We start from the raw sequence: 22,206 nt of genomic DNA on the forward strand, positions 1-22,206 counted from the left end.
TATTTAAAAAGTAAGTCAGAAAGCTCTTGTTCTTGTGTAGCATCTAGAATATTTGATTCGTTCAATTTTTGTTCTTCTAATTCCTGGTTAACTTCAGTGTCGGTCTTGTGTTCGTTATCACACCTGTTCACAAAATACACCGTGGTATATGAATACTGTACAGTGACAGGGTTCTGGGTTTACTTTGTCATACCGCTCCAGTGTGTTAATCACGCTGATAGAAAATCTTTTGTCCTTCACAAAGAAATGGCACTTGCCATTACCTATGTCTATTTGAGATTTGTAGGTTCTGAATGTCTCCATACCTATTAAGCAGTTGACTATACGTTTGTCTACTATTAAAAAATTACACTGCACAGAGAATTGTTCAATGTTCACGGTAATAAGAGCTTGGTGCTTTACTAATTTGGTTTTACCACATGTAGCGGTTTGTACTTTGCAGTTTTGCACTGGCAGAACAGGAAATTCATTCAGTCTTCTTAATTCAGTGAAAAATGCTTCAGACATTAGTCATGGACGCTGTATCATGCATTAACTGTGTGTCTGTACCAAAAATTTTCACTCTGATTACTACTCGCACTTGTTCTTCCAGTGTATTTTTCGCCGATTTTAGTTCATGTTGGTATAGATCATCTTTTATGTCTCCTTGTTCATCAAATTGTACGAAACATGTTTGCAAATCTGGTTTGCTCCCATCACTTATAAGGTCTATAGTATGGGGCTCAACTATGACCGGTTTGGGATTTCCTGCGGTGTAGTCTGATCTACTTCGGTACACGGGACAACTTCTGTCAGTTGTACAGTGTGATTGTTTCTCCAATGTGTATCATTTCCAGTTCGCAACATGCTTTTTCGTGTGTTCATATGGCTGTTGTGAAATGTTGCGGTATTGTGGTTTTGCTGCGCAAAGGTTGGCTGCGGTATGGCGTGTTGTACGTTATTGTTGTTGCCACGCACCGGCCACCGATGTGGCTGACTGTTATCATTTACATGTAGTGCATAATTTTGAGAGGAGGGATTGAAATTAGCTTGTGGATGGTAATCGTTCCTGTTATACGGAAAGTTTTGTTTAAATCTCTTGTTCGTACCATTTCCATCCCCGTATCCATTGCCATGCTTCATGTATCCATGCAGTTGTGCATACCAGCTTTGCTGTGTGTTCGTGTCTGGCATTTTGTATTGACCATTCAAGTTATGTTGTTGTAGTGTTTGGCTGTTTGACGCCCTATTTGTTACTACTTTCTCTTCATATATTAGGTTGATTGAATCTAAAATGGATAGAAAATATTCTTTGGTGTGCTCAGGTGTAGTAATTAATTTTTCACGAATGTGTGATGGCAAACGACTTTCTAAAATTTTTAAAACATCCACATGAGAAATAGGATTCTTCCAAAAACGTGTTTTGTTGAGATACTTCTCAAAATATCTTCGCAAGCTACCATATTTGCTATTAAAAGGGGCGGGGTTAAAAAACCTCTCACCTAAATCTCTCCTGTACAGCTTCTGACCAATATTTGTCAAGAAATGGCCGTTCAAATTGTAAATATGCGGTACAACGTTCAGCTACCTCGGTCGCCCACAAAAGTATATCGCCTTGCATGTTCCCAACAACAAACCTGATCTTATGTGCTTCCGTCCAGTTTCTAGGAAACACATGTCGAAAAGTTCCAATAAACACAACAGGATTCATCTCCTTACCTTCACTCATAAATGTTGGAAATTGACTGTGTCAATAGACCTTAGTCAGCAAATATAGTGGAAAGCTGTGTGCATTTTGTGCTGTTTATATAGCTGTCATAATTGTTTACATTTTTCGTAGTTACTGGTTCTGGTGTCATGCCATGTAAACTTACACTTGGTGGTCTGTCATTACTATTGGCATTGTTTGTAGGGTTTGCAGTGATCTGTGTGCATACATTACTTTTGTTTGCTGTGGCTGGCACTTTATGTTTACAACTTGTGTCTCTGTATCAGTTTCACCTAAGTAGTTGCGTATCCTGTGCTCTGTAGCTTGCAAATTGTTCACTTTGTCGATAATGTCATTTTCCTTTTGCTGAATAACTTTTTCAACTACATGATTGATTAATTTACATTCCTTCACTACCTTTTCCACGGCGGTACTGATTTTGTCTAAAGTACCTCCTTCAGCTTGTGATATTACGTCAGATTAATTTTCATTAATTTTGTCTCTCTCCTTTTTGGCACAGACTGATTAGATTTCAAGTGATGCTACTTTTAAAGTGAGTTCATCTATCACTGCTGGTATATTTTCGTAATCCTTGTGCAGTTTGTTTACTACAGTAGAGATGTTCTTTACTGTGGAAGTTAATTGTGTTTGTGTAGTTTCCAGGTTCGTGTGTGTGTGTGTGTGTGTGTGTGTGTGTGTGTGTGTGTGTGTGTGTGTGTGTGTGTGTGTGTCTTTCATCACTTTTATTTGCTACTCTACTGTATCATTCTGCTCCTTAAGAATGTCTAACTTCTATTTTATACACGTAATGTCATTGTTTACTTCAGAAAGTACATCTTGGTTTAGCTGTTTTTCCGTGTCTTTAAATTTTACATTCATCTCCTCGCGAAAATTCTTTGCCAAATCACTGATCTGCTGTGTGACTGTATCCTGAAAATCTCTTAAAACTGGTTTTTGCTCTTGTTTTATGTGGTTGAATTTCGTGTGATGGGTGACGGTAAAGTGTCGTAAAAAATCATGTTATCTGCACTTTCTGTGTATTCGTGTGTGAACAGAATGTTGCTCGCAGAGATACGTGATGTAGTTTCATCTATTATCATCAATGTATCATCAAAGTTAGAGCTCTGTGAAAGCTCACTAGCACTTGTCATTTCCGTCATTTTCATCTCTGAACTATTTAATAAGACTAATTGTGTGCTGGTACTTCAGATGTCCTATCCTGCAATTGTACGCCATCTTGGCTCGTTGCGCTTTTGCCATTGTCGACAATAATGGAAACTGATTTTTGTGCCATTTTGTTTGAATATTACAAATAAAATTTTTGGAAAACAGAAAATTTAAATATATTATTTTGTGAATTTAAACATGTGATTTACGTGTCAAGAGTTATTTATCAACTACTGTGATGCACAAAATGTTATGACTCAAACTTTAAACTTTTCTCTGACTACTCATTACATAAAATTTCTGAAAAATTCACTACAATGCATTTAGGAAAGGAAATTAAGGAAAGGTACTTCTAATTATTATGCAGGAGATACTATCAAGCATAGCTAAGCAAGTGGTTGCGTAGTGGTCCTACCTTTGCTGCGATGAAACAAACAGTGTATTTCCAAAATTTTCCACAAATTCCGGTTGTTACAGTTACAACTACAGCTACAGCTGGCTTTACTCATTATCAAAATGAGAAACAGGCACAAACAGAAATAACCATTGTTCTCTTTTGTCGTAGATGCACACTTTGACAAGTAACCTAGTGTATTCAGATGGTTCATTTTAGTGACATGAAAAAAAATTAAGGTGACGAGATAAATCTTAAACTGGTGGTTTCACAATGTAGCATATGCATTGCCCGTTGGAGACTGTTGTGTGAGGGTTATAGTATGAATCCAGCACACAGCTTAATTCTAGTTCCATCGTAAAGTAACCTATAAAGGAAAGATAAGGGTAGTATAATTTGATGTACTGAGATATAATCAGCTGGTCTGAAAAAAATAACAACATTGTGGAACAAAGTGGGTCGTCGAAGAATATATGGAAATAACAAAACAATGCATAAGTTGTCAAATTATGCAGAACTGTTTATTATGAAGAATCACCTAGATGTCAATTAAAGGTAAGAGGGAGGAGAACTCATATGAGATTGCATGCGATTTACAGTTTTAGTAAAAGAAATAAGAAACAAAAAAAGCTGCTGGTTAAGTTTAAATTTCCGGGAACTGAGCAAAGAGCTTAATCAAAGGAAGAGGGAAATATGTGTCAATATGGAGAAGGGAGAATGGTGCGATTGATTTGACATTGATGGCACTAATGAGAAATAAAATAATAATAAATCAATGGAAATTCCAAGTTGGAATATCAACAATATTGGCACAACTTGACCAGAAGAAGGTATCGGTTGGTAGGACATGTTCTGAGGCATCAAGGGATCACCAATTTAGTACTGGAGGGCAGCGTGGAGGGTAAAAATCGTAGAGGGAGACCAAGAGATGAATACAGTAAGCAGATTCAGAAGGATGTAGGCTGCAGTAGGTACTGTGAGATGAAGAAGCTTGCACAGGATAGAGTAGCATGGAGAGCTGTATCAAACCAGTCTCAGGACTGAAGACAACAACAACAACAAGGAAAAAGATAGATTACTACTCACTGTAAACATAACACATGGAGTTGCAGGCAGGCACAACAAAATGACTAACACATTTAGCTCTTGGCAAAACCTTCTTAAAAAACACACACACACACACACACACACACACACACACACACACACACACACACAGAGAGAGAGAGAGAGAGAGAGAGAGAGAGAGAGAGAGAGAGAGAGTGGTCAAAAACTAAATGTGTAACAATCTTTTTGTTTTGCCTGTCTGCAACTCAACATAATAAATTTTCAGATATGGAAATTGGTTATTAAAAACTGAAATTAAGGCTACTGGTTTTTGAAGAACAGTTCATGAGCTACCTAGAGAGATGAGGCTGTTCATGTAATGCTGAGGATTTGGAAATATTACTTTGATAGTTAAATGAAATTCATGGCAGTCATATAGAAGATGAAGTGGATATGAAGAAAATAAGTTGTTAGGTAACTTGTACAGGGGACAGAATAACCCTGGCCCTGAAAATATTTACAGTAAGAGTGATGCAGGATTTACCCTTATTAATCAACATTACATATTGTTGATGTAGCACTGTGCTTCATCTATCAAACTTTGCAACGTAGACATACTTAGCAACTCGGCTTGAGGGATAGCAGCAATAGCACATTTTCAGTGCTCTGCTGTAAGTTTTCCGGTGTGTGGAATTGAGTACACCTCACCCTTCAATTTGTCATGCATGTAAAAATCATTGAGAGAAATAAGGTGATAGATGTAGCCAGGAGATTGTGCTGTCTCTGTTGGTTGTCCTCTCCTCAACAAAAACCTTGTGCTCTTACGTCAATATTGTCAAGGTAGTGTATGATGTTACTCAATCTTGCTGAAAATAGCTATTCAGTTGTTAATCTTGTGTGACTTGATCCACATATGGATTAATTTCTTGACTTACAGGTTAGCATTAACCAGAACTCACCCGAAGAAATGAAAGCCTTAGGATCCATTAAGTCCTGATTCCACTTCAGTCGGAACCCGCCAGCAGAATTAAACACCTGAAAGTAAAGTTTGCCTAGATGCATTAACTCGTAAATGACAATAAATTTGTAAGAATATAGATGCAGAGGCTTTCTTTTTTACAATGTTCGGACTTGATCATCTCTTAATTCCCACGTGCGCAATTAAAGGGCATAGAGATTTTGTTGGGCTTTGGTTCAGGCTTTCCTTCATTCAAGCTTTGTTTCGCTAATGTTACTCTTTTCGAACAGTTAGTTTTTATTTGCTACAGAGTCTGTTTTCTATCATTTTGCCACTAAATTTTGAACTGCAAACTTAGCTGGAGGTTTTGCCAAAACACAGTTTTTAACTCTTGCACCAACAAATCTGCAAGTTTCCCTCAAATTGTGCTTTGCTTAGCACTCTGTATTGAAACTTAATGAGACAGTGAAGTATTTGAGAAGTGTGTGAGGGAGATCTGAAAGTGCAGACATGTGACAGCAACCAGGTGATGCATCTAAATCTCTGTTTCAAGCACTTTATGGGTAGCTCTTTAGTTCATTAACAGTGGTCAGTTATGCATCACTCTTCTGTGTAAATTTTTTGGACCAGATTTATTTTGCCCAAACTATGTATTGTGGAACTAAAAATAAAAACTGGAGAAGGAATTGAAGAGAATTAAGCTTTAGGTGAAAGTAGGAGAAGCCATTTCACTGACATTGCTAAACAGTTTAGCAGCAGTAGTCAAGAAAAATATTTTTGTCAGCATTATCACCGGAATGCAGTGGTGGGTGAAGGAGAAGATGAAGATACGGTAGGAAAATTTGGATTAGGAATAACTGAGAGAGGTGAATGACTAATTAGTATCTGTAAAGAAAATTCATTAGCGGTGAGTAACACATTATTTGAACACCACAAAAGGAGACGTTACACATGGATCAGATTTGAATAGGGAAAGATAGCAGTTGGACTACATCCTGATAAAAAAATAAAAAATAAAAAAAAGGTTTAGGAACTGTTGAAGAATGCCAAAGCTTATCGAGAAGCGGATATAAATTCAGACCACAACCTACTAATGGGAGAAATAAAAGTGAAGTAGAAAAAAAGCCTGGAGAGGTAAAGCAAAAGAAAGACTAAACATAGAAAGACTCAAAGAGGTAGGAAAGGCATCAGATTTATGGAAAAATGGGAAAGAGGTAGTGTTGATGGGTGTTAATGACAAATGGATAAAAATGAGGGAAGAACTCGTGGACTCTGCCAAAGAAGTACTAGGAATTAGAGTATTCCAAAGTACTAGGAAAGAATGGTAAACAGAAAACATATTGAAAATGACGGAAGAGCAGAGAAAGTGGAAAAATGTAGAAACTGAAGAGGGCAAAAAGAGGTACAGCAAACTGAATAATGAAATAAGAAGAGAAACTAAAGAAGCAAGGGAAAAATGGATCAAACAGAAATGCGACGAAATAAAGAAAATGGAGAAAGAGGGAAAGTATGAAATGATGTATAGACTGGCTAGTGAGATAGTTTTTGAACGTAAAAGAAAGAGGAATAACATGGAAATAGAAAGAGCGGATGATACTCTAGCAGAACCACAGGAGGTTTTGAACAGATGGCAAGAATATATTGGATGTCTGTTTAAGGGGGATGAAATAAAAAAGGAAATAGGAGCAATATGTGTCGGAAGATGGAAAGGGATTCACCATCTTGGAAGTAGATGTAGAAAAGGCATTGAAGCAGATGAAGAATATGAAGGCAGGTGGAATTGATGATTTGTCAGCAGAACTGTTAAAGAGTCTGGGAAACATGACAAGAAAAGAAATAATCTACCTCTGTAACTAGATATATGACAAAGGGGAATGGCCTGAGGACTTCCCTGCAACATTTATGATACCAATAGAGAAAAAGAGAAACACTAAAAAATGTGAAGAGCTTAGGACCATCAGTCTAATTTCTCATGCAGCTAAAGTTTGCTGAGAGTGTTGAATAGAAGGCTATATGGCTAGCTGGATAGAGGGATTGCAGAGGAGCAGTTCGGATTTAGAAGAGGAAAAGGAACAAGAGATGCTAATGGTCTGTTAAGAGCTATAGGGGAAAGATGTATGGAAAAAGGTAGAGAAATCGTTGCTGTTTTTATAGATTTAGAAAAGGCTTTTGACAGAGCTCCACATTTGTATGAGAAACAAAGCAAGAGAAAACTGCATCCAGATCATCTGTTTATCACCCCATTCCACACATAAAATACAGCATCTTGTGTGGAATTCATGGGACCATTTAAAGCGCACTATCCCCAATAAATAGAAATGTGGAGCACGAATAACCCAGGTCAAGTAGCAACCTCATTTTTTGTTACAAGGTTGTTTAGAGTGATCTACTTGAGTAGTAACAATGGAAAATGCAATAAATGATTTCTGGAACACGAGTCTCTTCCCATGTAACAGGCATATACTTAGGGACAACAGTTTTGCAAAGACCACGTGTTTGACATACAATATGAAAACAATGGAGTAAATGAGTCCAGTTGGCATCTGGCCAGCTCCCAAAATCAGCAAGCCACATAAAGATCAAACGGGTCCACTAAAATCAGCGTGTTCTGAATATGTTAGGTAACTAACCTCTCCAGACAGGGAATGTTTGAAGCAATTCAGAGAGACAAAAGCTGTAGTGAAATCTAAGGACACAGTCTCTTTTTTAAGAAAGAAAAAGATAACAATGCAGGAAAATTTTTTTCGTTATTTGTAGTGTGGTACAAATTTGAGGACGCGCAATCTGAAGAAGACACTGAATGCAAATTCTACAGTCCTCATTTCTCTGAAGACTAACAGAGAAATGTGCATGGAGCACTATCCTTGAGCTCCCGAAGAATGTTAACTTGAGAAACAAATTTGTGTGTCCTGACTGGAGGAGAGGAGGAAAGATGGCCGAAAAAAATACGAAGTTTACCTTTATACATCTGTGGAAGTAATTGCAGGATACATCTGATAACTTGCAAGAAATAGCTTAGTAATACAGCATCTTAGAATATAAATTGTTACTCTCCTCGTGCTTTCCAATAGTTATAGATTGAGGGCAAAATTGACAGTATTTCTCAAAGTGCCAAAAGTTACTATATTTGACCCACTTCCACAAAAAATTCTTCTACAAACGCTTTTAAACTGTTTCTGTTAGGAAGACCATGTTCTAAAACACCTAAAAATTATATTTGGTTGTGCAGTATGACAAGATGGAGGTGCATTGAAAATGGGCGTATATTCTGCTGGTACTCAAATCTGACAGCTTTTGTTATGTTCTCTGGGGAAGGCAATATCAAGTCTTGATGACTAGGAAGTGAGATAAGTCTGGATAACTCAAAAAATTTCAAAGTGTTTGTCACAACTCATGATTACATATATTGGCCTATTTTTCTGCTATAACTACAGAATCAAATTGGTTATAAACATCAGATTTTGACTGTGCGTTATCAGGGCTCATGATTGTAAAATTGTTACATAATAGCTGCAGCACACATCGTGTAAGCAGCCCGTGTGTTTTACACACAGTCATGTTTTACACACCGCCACATTCTGTAAAATTTGTTGAAGTTCACTGCAGGTTTTCGTGACATTTTTTTGGATTAGATTAGATTAGATTAGATTTACTTTCATTCCAATTGATCCGTAGTGAGGAGGCCCTCCAGGATGTGGAATGGGCTTATGTTATAGAGAGTTATTAGTATGTCTTTTCATTGTGTAATGCTGTTTATGTGCTACTTTACATCTACATCTACATCTACATCTATACTCCGCGAGCCACCTTACGGTGTGTGGCGGAGGGTACTTATTGTACCACTATCTGATCCCCCCTTCCCTGTTCCATTCACGAATTGTGCGTGGGAAGAACGACTGCTTGTAAGTCTGGTGTAAGGTATAATGTGTACTTTGTGTTAGCATACTTTTCAATTAATATTCATGGAACATTGTGTAAATGTTGTTGTACTGTACACGATGGTTTGACCACTGCTGGTTCCTTTAAAAGTGAGAAAACAAGTATCCCCATTGACGTAGGGGCCATGTCTGATAACTGTGCAACAGAAGTCACAGGCAGGTTACTTTACGACAGGTTCCCAAATCTGATATGGGTTTCTTGACACATAATCCCAAGCTGCTAATACAATTCTATAATCATCAGAGGCCAAAGGTGGAAGAGGTATCTTTTAAAATCCTAAGCTACTTGATTTTTTCTACAGGTTTCATTAATTTGCTGTAGAATGCCATGAGGAAATCTGTACTGCCTGCCATATTGTCACTCATGGTATTGTGTAGGAAGAAATTTTAATGAGACAGAACACAAAAATTAAAGTTTTCAAATGTGATTATGTCTTATTATTAGAGCCACAAAAAGAGAGAACAGTTCTTTTTATTGGATTCCATATTCCATTTCATTTTTTATGAAAAGAAATTTGTAGAACTGGGAGCTGTAAAAAAACAAACCTTACTTGTAGTTTTTCTGTCTCAGGCTCATTTCCTAGTCATTGGGACTTCTGATATTATTTTCCTGAGAGTACTAAACAATTGTAGAACATAATGAAAGATATTAGATTTGAGTACCAGGGGAATATGGGTTTTTTTCAGTGCACTTTCACCTTGTTTTTGGGTCCTTCTATGCTCCCATTGGAAAACCAAGTATAAGGTTTTAAGTTGTTTAGAATGTAATCTTTCTAATTAAAATGGTTTGAGAGTTTGCAGAAGAAGAATTTTTGTGAAAGTGCACTAAAAATAGCTATTTTTCAAAGTTTTGGAAAAATATTCTGGTTAGTCCTAAATTTATAAACTATTGGAAACCAGTAGGAGAATGAAATTTTATTTTGTAAGATCTTATATTGCTAATTTATTAGAATGCATATTTTCAGGTATATCCCACAGTTACTTGCGGAGATATAAAAAGCTTAACTTCAGTTTAGTGTCTCTTTTTTGGGCAGCTTTGCTTCAAATTATCAAAATGCAAATTGCTCAGGAAATCTTTTTTTTTATTCCTTTGCTTAAGACAGCACAAAATTTTTTTACAAGATGACCTAGTCATGCTTCTTTCAAGAAAATATTACTGAAGGTATTATGTCTTAAAGCTGCTGAAAACTCATGGGTGCACTGTTGATAGCTGCACTATGTGGTCAAACAAATGCCTAGATCTCCACAAGTATTAAATTGGCAAAAGTAAAAATTCACCAGTATTTACTGGGAACATGTGCGAATTCTCACACAAAATTTCTGCAAAATCCATGATGGTCATGCAAGAACTTTTCTGAAAAGGTGTACAGTTAAATTTTCATGTACATTTCTCTACCATTCTTCATTGCTATTAATACAATCAGCTTTGGGTTGTCTTCTCTATGGGAAGAGAAATTAGTTTGTTAATCCCAAAAAAGATATTTGGCTGCAAACCTACTGTTTCAAAAGGTGGTTGTCTCAACAGTTTCATTGTATTTATTTAGTAATGTCAGCTTTATTTGTGACAGGTAATGGGAGAAGGCTCTCGCCGCATAGTTACATTGGCACATAGAGCTCAAATAAGACGATTTACTTCAGATCTTCTACGTGTCCTTAAGTCGCAAGCCAGCAAGCAAGCTTTGGTGTCAGAGTTACCAGCACATTTTTCACGTACCTTGGGACGACCATTTGCTGTGCAAGATTATGGTGTATGTGAGCTCGAAGATCTACTCAGTGAAGTTGCAGAAAATGTCATTGTTATGCAGCAGTCAGCAGATGGAGAGGCAACAGTTGCACTTCCTAGAAGAGATCAGACACCTGAAGAAATTAAAAGAACTAAACAATTTGCTGCAGAGGTATGTGACAACCTTTATTAGGTACTGAAATTTGCTTTGGATTAGTTATAGAAAGGTTTGTTCCTGTATAGTAAATCACTTGGTACAGATCTCAATAATCTCTGTTTTCTACCAGCTTCACAATTCTATCTGGATGTCACTATTAAGTTGATAGACATGTGCACATAGCTTTTTTGTTGCATTGTTTCCTTAACCCTTTAATAATGGGTCTGAGTGTATAGTGGATGACATTGCGGATGGGAGGTGCGGCTGGCTGGCCAGGAAGAGGTGGATCTCTGCCGTGTACTGCCCAGTTTGATTTTTGCCATCATAATTGCTGATGTATTCACTGATTGCTGGTTCTTGGGTCTTTTATAGTGGTCACATTTAATATTTCTGTTATAGATTATTGCTTTCACCACTGTAAATGCTAAATTATAATTCCACACTGTTTATTTTGTCCTTGGGTTAGTACCACAGAAATATGGAGTGGAAATTGTAGTGACATGACACACTGTTTGTTGTGAAACCAATGATATTACAGAAATAAACATAATTCTTGTGCTTACTTCTATGCTTTCTTTTTGAAAACTATCAAAAATTAAATTACATTACATACTACACACATTTTATTATTGCTGAATCAGTATCAGGTACAACATTTTCCACAAAGCGTAAGAAATCTCGCAACTTGCGAAAATGAACATTTTCATTTTGTTTCCATTTCAAACAAACAATGGGTATGTGTATTACATACCCCATTTGTGAATTGACACAGTAGAAATGAAGTCAGTTTCTGCAGTAAGATTACACACATTGTTCACATAGTGATGTATTGTTTGACAATGCTGAAACAAACAGTGTCTGCTGCTTACCTTTGGTTGTTATACACAGATATAGGTGTAATATTTGTACACACGGTGTTGCTATAACTTGTGTGTCAGCACCAGGGAATATGTTTTTGACTTTATGATGCGTAGCAAAACAGGGAAATTCACACGATGTGTGCTTGCAGGCTTTACAGAAAATTCTTGTCTGATTCCGTTTGCTATGTTTTTTCCTGCAAGTATACCTGTTGTATACTTTGTCAGTTGTCCAGGAGAATGAAGTCCAGCAGTTAGCCTTTGCAGGCTGCTAGTTCGGCTGCAGCCCCCAGTTCGACTTCTTTTGTTGATTGTGTTTTTGCAAATATTTCCTTAATCACACCCAACTGGTAATTCACATAAGGCAGCTTATCAGATGACAGTTTGTACAGACAAAAACATTGAACAAAGTCGTGTCTATTAGGTGGAAGAAAACTTTTCAGTTCAGTTATAACCAAAGATTTCATACATTTCACACCTTCTCTGTAGTCGATTCTAGAGTTCTCTTGCGTGTCTGCTGAATGGGAAGTCACAGCCCTTCTGTCACACCATTTCATTTCCAACATTAGCCCTGAAACAGACATGAATATCAGTTCTCCTTTTTACAGTTTCTCTGCTATTTTTGGGATGTATTTTCTGTAGTGCCACACACATTAGTTGTCAGATCATACAGTCAACAGAAATCTACTGAGTTTGTGTACCAATTACCACAAAATAATGTATGCCCCTTCTGCAAATATGGCTCAGAGTTATGACGACTCCTCCACAGACCAGAGGTTGTGTTTGGTGACATCTTTGTCACTACCATAGTAAATGATAAAATACTAAATATAATTCATTCAAAGATCACAAATCAAAAAAGTTTGATTCCAAAACAATTTCACTTCGCTGGAACATACTGTTTTAGTTTTAGTGTCACTTTGAACAGGAGACACTCGTCCACACATAGGTTTTGAAATGGATGTAAATTTTGTTTGAAAGCACTAGGAAAGTGATCCAAAATGTCAAGAAGTTTGAACAAGTAGTCTTTTGTTTTTACAATATTATCATTGAACTATAAAAATCATAGGACCGACAAATGTCTATCTCGTGAGGTGGGGTCCTTCTTTGTTCTCCTCCTTGCTTTCTTTGTGTCATCAGATTTTGCTAGATCTTGTACTGTTAATGGTCCAGAAAAAACCTATGTGCTTGAAGGCTTCAGTATGTCTGAAGTCATCAGTTGGTCTGCAGAAGTTGATTGTTGTGCTGAAGCACTTGAATGTGGTAATAAGTCACTGTCAGATTCACTTTCAGTGCTGACCTCAAAATCACTGTCTGATATCAGATTCAAGGCTTTTCAGCTGAAAAAAAATCACTAGTTTTCAAAATAAAATCTTACACAGAAATGTGTACAGCCAGAGGAGGCCACACACAATGAGTGTGTGGACAACAGATGTGCTCTGCTCTCAGCACACTGCTAACTGAATGCCCAAAATCCTTTGTATGTACCTCAATGCCAAGTGAAGCCCCTGGTATCTAGCAGCTATACATTGCACTAAAAATTTCCAGGAAGCCTGCTAGATAGCACCAAGGATGTTGCCTCCACAACAGTGTAGCTTAGCAAAACAGTGAACATGCAGAGTAGGCTGGACTGCAACAGCAGTCCACTGGAGGGAATGTCTCTTTTTTTCCCAGCTGACTTGTAAAGCAGTCCATGATCTGCAGGGCCTGGTTACTGTGGACCTGCTGAAGTCAACTGTAGCTAAAGGATTAGTAGTCAACCTGGCCCATTAGTAGTCAACCTGGCCCTCTTCCCAGTCTACCCCATCTTTTATTCCCATGCAACAAGCCTTGTTATGTTAAAATTGGAAGTCTGTTGTTTTCAATCCCCCCCCACCTCCACCCTCCACCCTCCGCCCTCCCCAACTTTCAGGCAGTTGCAATTTTTCTCCCTGAAAGATTGGCAATGAACATATGTGCACCCCAATTAATGACATACATTTTAGCTGTTACATACCCAGAACAATTTTTGCATTTGAACATCTAAGAATAATTTAAGATTAACACGGATCAAAGGTGCTGTCAGTTGGACATTTACAACCACTTCAGAATTTTGTATGATTCCCAGTGGATATTGTGATATTTCAACTTCTAATAAAATGTCTCTGGAATTTGGAGTTAAGAGATTTATGTTATCAGGTTGTGGAACTCTTGAGCCATGCACCACAATGTCAGCTGATGTTCAACAAGTTGATTCCTGCCTACCACCACCATTTTGGACGCCAGTGCCGTGTAGCTGACTTCGGTTTTACAAAGCTTATAGAGCTATTGGAAGCAATTCCGGAAGTTATCAAGGTATTTTTGTGGCTACTGTAGCACGTTGCTTTCAGTAAATTAGTAAATTACTCAAACTGATCAGTGTATTATATCAAATATTTTAAATAAAAAACAGTCAAAAGCTATAGACCTGAGATTTCCTTTTTCCTGTTGGCTTAGAGAGAGAATATGAGAATATGCTTGTTTATTCAAAAAGTACCAGTCCATAATTAAATTGTAAAGTTTGATAAAGGATAATAAAAACATATTTATGGGTTGGATAACTTCAGTAAGGGAAACTTGTGAGAGTATTTGGTTAAGACAGCCAATGCAGTTGAGTGGATGGCAAATTTGGAATAAGTTATTTCACTGTTGAAGATAAAAAATAACTTCCATTAGTGGGGGCCTGCATCAATATCATTGTCCTTAAGAATCTATAGAAAGTATGCTTTCATATAGAATTCAATGGGAGTTGAAACAGTGGAAAAGTTGATTGGCGTTGTTGTTGTTGTTGTTGTTGTTGTGGTCTTTAGTTCAGAGACTGGTTTGATGCAGCTCTGCATGCTACTCTATCCTACACAAACTTCATCTATAAGTAACTACTGCAACCGACATCCTTCTGAATCTGCTTAGTGTGTTCATACCCTGGTCTCCATCTACTTATTTTTAGCCTCCACACTTCCCTCCAGGACTAAATTGATCCCTTGATGCCTCAGAACATGTCCTACCAACCGATCCCTTCTTCTAGTCAAGTTGTGCCACAAATTCCTCTTCTCCCCAGATCTATTCAGTACCACCTTATTAGTTACATAATCTACCCATCTAATCTTCAGCATTCTTCTGTAGTGCCACATTTCAAAAGCTTCTAGTCTCTTCTTGTCTAAACTATTTATTGTCCGTTTTGCACTTCCATATGTGGCTACTCTCCATACAAATACTTTCAGAAAAGACTTCCTGCTGATGAGCAGTTGGCCTTAGTTTGACTTAAGGTACATGTAGCATGGTAATATTTTATCTTGTGACGCCTATTGCATCATGTGATGTAATAAGGCCAATAGTTCTGAAGAAGATATTTTTACAAATATAGAAACCATAGTCAACGGATAATAACTCTTTATTTGCAACTGGTTGGCTGATTTTTCAGTCTATTCTGAATTACACAGTTGCTGTTTTGTGACCATGTTAAAGATCGTGCAATAAATGTTAGTCTGTTAGGAACTGATTCTGAAAAGCAATTGTGAAAACTTACATCAGTTTGGAAAAGTGATTAATGTAGAGAATGAAAGTGATCCATGGCGGTTTTTCTTGAAAAGTTTTAAATGTTGGATAAGAGGAGTTGAGTGAAAACCTTAAAAATGTAATAAACACTAATTTCCTATGCCATTGTTCTGTACATTCACAGTACAGTCACCAGCACTTTAAAGAATGCCCAACAGATGGCAGCATACTGAAGAAAAGTAAAATGTTATCACAACACCAGTTTCAGTGGCAGCCCTGCTCATGACATGCACCAACCAAAAGCATTATTTTATCATGAAATTTTGTTGAGCAGCAGAGATGCAAAATCTATTGAAACCCACCAGGAAATGAAAGTGCTGCATGGTGAGGCATGTTTATCACTACAGCAAGTGGAGTAGAGGTTCAGAAACAGTGTGACTTAGTAGCAGTTGCTCACAACATAGGTCACACATTCTGTGTTGTGACACCAGTGTAATGCAGCTGCTGAAGCCATTGTCATGGATGATAGCTGTGTGATGTTGGATGAAATAAATATAAATCTGAGCATTAGCCATATCTCGTCACATCACATTATTCACGATATGCTTAGGTGCTACAAAGTGTGTGCAAGTTGGGTGCCATCACATTTGACCTCGGAACTAAAACATCTGAAGGGAATGTTACACTAACACTCTTTTGAGATGGAGGCAGTGTTACCTTGCAACACTACATGCCATCAGTGTGCCATATTCAGATTTGTTCAAAAATTGACCTTCAGCATGCAATCAGATACACCGCCTTTACGCTGGACACTGGAGGAAGTGTTTATCAGGGAGACAGTCAAAAAACATCACACTCCTGTTCCTCTTTCAGCCAATAAATCACATATAAAATATATTTATGGTTTTCACGTGGCTTGCCCTTGTAGAGAGAGAAAAAATTTCAAGCCTAGAGACTTGATAAAAAAAAATGGGACTGTACATGTACACAAGCAGAATGTGCTGCGGTCCTCTGGATCTCAATTTGTTAAACAACTATCCATTTCCTCCAAAGGCCTGCATCCTCGGCCACCAATGTCCTAATAGAAAAATTAAATGATGATGTACTAAACACAATGCAACATACATAAGACAATGTGTTCTTCACATTGGCAGCTCACTTTGTTACATGTGTGTCAACATCTTTATTTTTTATCTTTTTTCTCTTACGAAAAAAGGTGGAGGATGCTGGGGATGGTGAGAGACGTGTGATGTTAACGCAACCTGTAGCGGTCCGTGTGCTGACAAACCAAGTGGCAGAACTCCTGTGCAGTAGTGGCTCCGCTGTTTTACCACTAAAAGAATTGCCATCAGCATATCTCCAACACTTTGGCCATACACTGCGACCAGAAGATTTCAACTGCAGTAGTATTGAGCAGCTGGTTTCGTTGCTCACACCCACAATTAAGGTTCGTGGCAGATGCAGTGTATTCTATCATAAAAGCTTTGTGTGTGTGCACATTTTAGTTAACGGGATTAGTATTGTGAATTTTCAGGGTAGCGTGTGAATAACAGTAATATGTGCCTATCCAAATTTTTGCAGGTTCTTCCTGGATTACGGCTATACTTGGCAGGACAGATCACTGCCAATCTTGAGAAACTTCGTGTTTTGCGCATTCTACTTAACACCAGTGATGGTATGATGAGGATACCAGAATTCATGAAGCTTTTTACCAAACTCTACTCCATATCAGTATCTGAAGATTATTTGCAGACTGCAGACATTGCAGTTCTTTTGATGGTTAGTAGCTAACGAAATTATTTGTCATGTAGTTATTACTTATTTGTTTACAGTATTGAATTTCAAAGCAGTTTCATCCAATTTTAATCCAACATCTTCAAAAATACCATATAGCTGCACGAATATCTTAATAACACCTGGACATGTTTGGGATTAATTCATTATCAACAGTTGCACAGGAAAATATGTAGAATTAAATGTTTGTATAGCCATGGTAAAAATCTCTCGTAACTGTTGTTCACTCAAAAACCCGACAATGTGCCGTGTATTTAACAGTGTATATACATTCAGTGATTTGTCCTGTAGGCATAAACTGAAACTAATAATCATACTGCATATAAGACCACACCAAATGTGTTACTGTGATCACCAGCTGCCCAAAATCTAATCCTTGTAAGGCTTTAAAGCAAAGCATTGTAGGTAGAAAATTAAGAAACATTCTTTCCTAATAATCTCTGACAGAATAAAGATCTTGTAGGTTCTGTCTCCTGGAACAACCATATACCTTTTCACAGGGTGTACACGCCTTTGGGAAATCTGGGAAAAACCGAGAACTTTTACACTTTGGGAATTTTGTAGTTTTCAGTTAAATTTATCTGATTTTGCCTTGTAAGAACTGATACTTGAACAAAGAGTTTTACTTTAGTCCACTATTGCAGAATAACACGACGGCAATAAAACATAGGAGAGAATAACACCGAAATAAAACTTTAGTTGCAAGGAAAATAAGCCATTTACGACAAAACGACACAGTGCACACGAGTGTCCGCTGAGAGCAAAACATCAGACTATGCAATACTTGGTAACAACAAAGTGCTGTTGATGTAGCTTTCTCATGGGCCTTGTTGCTATGTGTGTGGCATCACAACCGTTTACATTACTTTCAAAGTAAATTTTCTTTTACCCAAGATCAATTATGTTACGTGTGAGAATGTGTGATGATTATAGCTCCAAAGGAAAATACATTCACATAACCCAGAAAAATGTACTTTCACCTGGGGAAAAGTGAATTATCACCAGGAAAAACATGTATTTCCACCTGAGAAAGTGTGTTTTTAATGAGGAAATCCAGGTTAAATCTGAGAATTTTTTTCTTGTCTACGTACACACCTTGTTTCAGAATGAATTTTCACTCTGCTGCAGTGTGTGTACTGATTTGAAAATTCATGGTGGATTAAAACTTTATGCCAGTCTGGGATCTGAACCTGGGCCATTTGCCTTTTGTGGAGTAATGCCCTGCCAACTGACAAGCATGACTCAGCCCACCCTTACAGCTTTACATCTGCCCATCATCTCCTACCTCAGATTTGTGTCCCAGTCCAGCACACAATTTTAGTATGCGAGGAAAGTAACAACCACGTGTCTTTGCCAAAATGCGTCTCCTGATTGTTTTTCTGGACTGAAATCTCTTGGTTTCTTGACTTGCATTGACTCTTGCAAATAGCTTTTGAGTACAGTATATGTAGTCATCCATTAAGCTTAGCATGAGAGAACTCTGCAGATGCCTTTTGAACTGGTCCGCCTTCTAAATGACATCCACTTTTGAGGGTAGGATCTGTCAGGTCGTACTAGTAGGGATCATAGTATGCATGTAAAGGAGGGTGATAAGTGTTCAGACTTAGGAGATGTGCAGAAGAGTGTAATATAAACGCTGAAAAATTTCCTGACTGACACTTAAGATGAATGCCTGATTACAAAACCAAAACACCGTGAGTCCACTTTAAGGATGAAATCTACAAATATTTTTAAACTACATAGATAATTATGTAAAGAAAAATTAGTAGTTATTTATTAATGAAATGTGAGGAACAGTATAAAATGCAAAAATACAGGAAATAGTAATATTTAAAGAACAAAGAATTGTTCTGCCATGTTTGGCAAATTGGACATGTCAGTTATACCGTGGGATACATCATAATGAGGGCCCAGAAAACCTTTTTGGGACAAATGCAAAACAAGTGTGATTTCTACCTCAAAATGCAAATACACTCAATTACTTAAGGGGAGTTGGAATGCCCTATCCCGACTGTTAAATTTAGTGACTTGGCTTCCCTGTATTTTGGGATCCACTGTAGCCATTGACATGAAACTTTTACAGGACATTAAACTCTATGTTCTGAGTCTATTGAACTACAATAATTGCATTTAGCCACTGCTTTTGGAAATACAATTTTTTTTAATTACACGGTTAAAATTTTGTGTACTTTTGTATATTATCCTAAATAATTTTAATTATACATAATTTTATGTTGTTCTTTCAGTTCAGAAGACTCAGGATATGTATGTTATACTGCCTAAAAATATGAATACTCTACTCGAAGTGGTTTCCGAGATTTAGGGAAAAATGCAACAGAAAATGCACATTTTCAGGAATGGCTTCTAAAGTTTCAAAAGGCTATAACTCAATATATGCTTAGTTTTTTTTATTTTTAGTCACTCAGAAGCACCCTGCACCATACTGTATATCATCCTCTTGATCTTTTTCAGAGTTTTTTCTTCTATCTGGACTCCTTAGTGGTCAACTGTGCTGCATACTCTGCTTTATCAATGTGAACCTTGTCCATCAGTTAAAGTTCTCTGATGCAGTTTGCTCCAAGATTAGTTCCCATATGCTGTAGCACTTTCACCCTACCATTGTTTCCATCATTAAAAGCAATAACAGCATCACTGACCCTCCACTTTAGTGTCTTCATTCCAACAAAAACATATTTTGGTGAGTGAGTCCATAAAAGGTTATTGAATGACTCATTGGGATTTTGAGTCTGACCATGCAGACACTTCTTCAGTAATATGGGATTTGCCAGGTCTCTGTAAATAGGTTTTATGATATCCATGACTACTGCTGGGATTGAATGTTTATGGCTGCACGAACCATTTGAGAACTGGGCATTGCGGTAATTGCACCATGAATCAGGTCCAGGAAGCAAAGGTGGTGTACTGGTTTTTCGTCAGTTGACACTCTGTGGAAGAAGGTAGCCCATAGTGCGTGCTTAATTTTCAACAAATCCTCAATATTATTTCTAATGGCCTTCCCATAATACTGCTGTAGTTCATCAATCATTTTGTCTGTCAGCCTGCCTCTTGTGGTTTTACCACAAGAAAGTTTCTTGTCTCTCAGACTTGGTTTAAAGTTCCTCAACCTGGTGCCCATCCTCTTCTGGACATGACCAACATTGTTAAACTGTACAACACAGCAATCCACAGCCTTCTACATAAAAAAATTACTCATTTTATTAGATCTTGAAGTAATGCACGTAAAAATTTTAACATTTTCAACTGGTGCAGATTATATTTAAAAAAAAATAAAATAAAATACTTCCCATGTGAGTTTATAAGTGATATCATTTTATTCAGAAAATCGCAAATTTTATAATGAAATAAAAATCCGAATATGTGCAAAAAGTTTTTCCGTTCTAACTCCCCTTAATAGATGCTGTTTTGTAGTAAATTTTATCCATATGAACTATTTTATCAGAATGAGTTTGAAATAGCTTTATTTTCTGCATCTAAATATTGAAAATGTAAACAGTTTTCAGTTCCTTGTATTGTGATATGCTGAAGCCCAGTTTGGAAATATAATATGCATAAGAACCTGTTTGCAATATAAAAACTGTATGGATGCAGTGACGTATCAATGTATTGAATGGTCTGATGCCATGCCAATTGTGGACAGTTAAATGGTCTGTTTAAGATACACGCCATGTAATCCAATGTAGTACTCAGCCTTGGGACCTAGCATTTGTATAACAAAGAAACACGCATGTTTGTTAGCTAAAGCTCAGAGGGCAGTACAGTGCAGGCACTTTTAATGTGGCAAATTAGATGGTGGATGTTTCGAATGTGGTTGCATTGAATACTGCTAGATGTCGGATCTGAACAAAATCATTAACAGTACTCAGCTAACCTCAACAAGTAGTTGGGCGGTAACCGTTCAGAGTGCTTTGTGTCATGCAGTACTCATAGTTTTTTATTATTTTGAATAAGTGAAGTGACTCATCATGGTCCGTCCTGGACTTCAATTCCAACCCTTAAAACACCAGAAGAGATGGGCTATCCCTGTGACAATGTGTCAGTTCTACTTTAGGCTACTGCTCTGCGAAAGGGAGGTGGGGTTGTTTCCCCGCACTGCTGCTGTCCCTTCTGGTGGTCAAAATTCTTGTTCGTTTATACTTGCAACCATCTGCCATTGTAGCCTATAGTGCTCACACTTTGCAGTATAGGGATTGGAAAACAAAATCTGTAATGTTTTTTGACTGCGACAAAATTCTTCCCCTAATGTTAAAATAGTTATATGTTCGGTTCTACTTCTCCGCTAACTGCCTTGTCAGTTCTGTCTGTAGTGTTGTCAAATATGGGTCGCAAGGCTATGAAAGTCCACAAAAGGTTGAAATTAAGTCTGCAGTTTTTGTAATCATCAAATTGGGCAGGAAGAAATAGATAATGTCCAGAAACATCTTGAACCAAAGATGCATTCATTTCCTCTGTGGGAAAATGTTGCTGTATTTCAATAGATCAGTCATTTTTGAAAGCTCAAATACAGCCAAAAGAAGAAAACAGTGGTCATTTTGGAAGTATAAGGTGTTGAAGTTCTGCGAAAGCAAACATTCCAGTCACAAAGCTCTGAACCAGCAATTTTTAAAAGTCAGTTTCAAAGAACTAAGGCTTTGTCTTCATTTTTAAATGTGTGTTTATAATCACTAAAAAAAAAAAAAATTTTTTTTTTTAATATGAATTTCGCCCGAAATAGATGCTACATTTTCCAGTTTCTAATCATAATGTACAAAATTTGTTGGATTCATTAAATGCCAGCATAAAAATAATATTGAAAACAATAACAGTAAAAGAGAGTCAAGGGAAAGTGATCAAATTTTAATTATTTTTTATTTGCAAGGACATGTCTGCAGTCTTGGTACTCATAGTATCTTCTGTACCACAGCGCTATAGCACACTGGTGGAGGAGGCCAAACAACATGGTGCAGCCCTTTA

The 22,206-nt window shown here is 37.3% G+C and overlaps 1 protein-coding gene across 1 annotated transcript in view; it reads left to right on the forward strand.

Moving 5' to 3' along the window:
- The window catches only part of LOC126235935 (meiosis regulator and mRNA stability factor 1), a 205,841-nt gene that overhangs the window by 128,834 nt on the left and 54,801 nt on the right, over positions 1-22,206 (forward strand). Inside the window, exons 19-22 of the mRNA XM_049944899.1 lie at positions 10,760-11,086; positions 14,107-14,262; positions 16,658-16,888; positions 17,023-17,220. Coding sequence (XP_049800856.1) covers positions 10,760-11,086; positions 14,107-14,262; positions 16,658-16,888; positions 17,023-17,220 — 912 coding nt within the window. The remainder of the gene's footprint in view (positions 1-10,759; positions 11,087-14,106; positions 14,263-16,657; positions 16,889-17,022; positions 17,221-22,206) is intronic.

The sequence above is a fragment of the Schistocerca nitens genome, chromosome 2 (genome assembly GCF_023898315.1).
Source record: "Schistocerca nitens isolate TAMUIC-IGC-003100 chromosome 2, iqSchNite1.1, whole genome shotgun sequence".
Lineage (NCBI taxonomy): Eukaryota > Metazoa > Arthropoda > Insecta > Orthoptera > Acrididae > Schistocerca > Schistocerca nitens.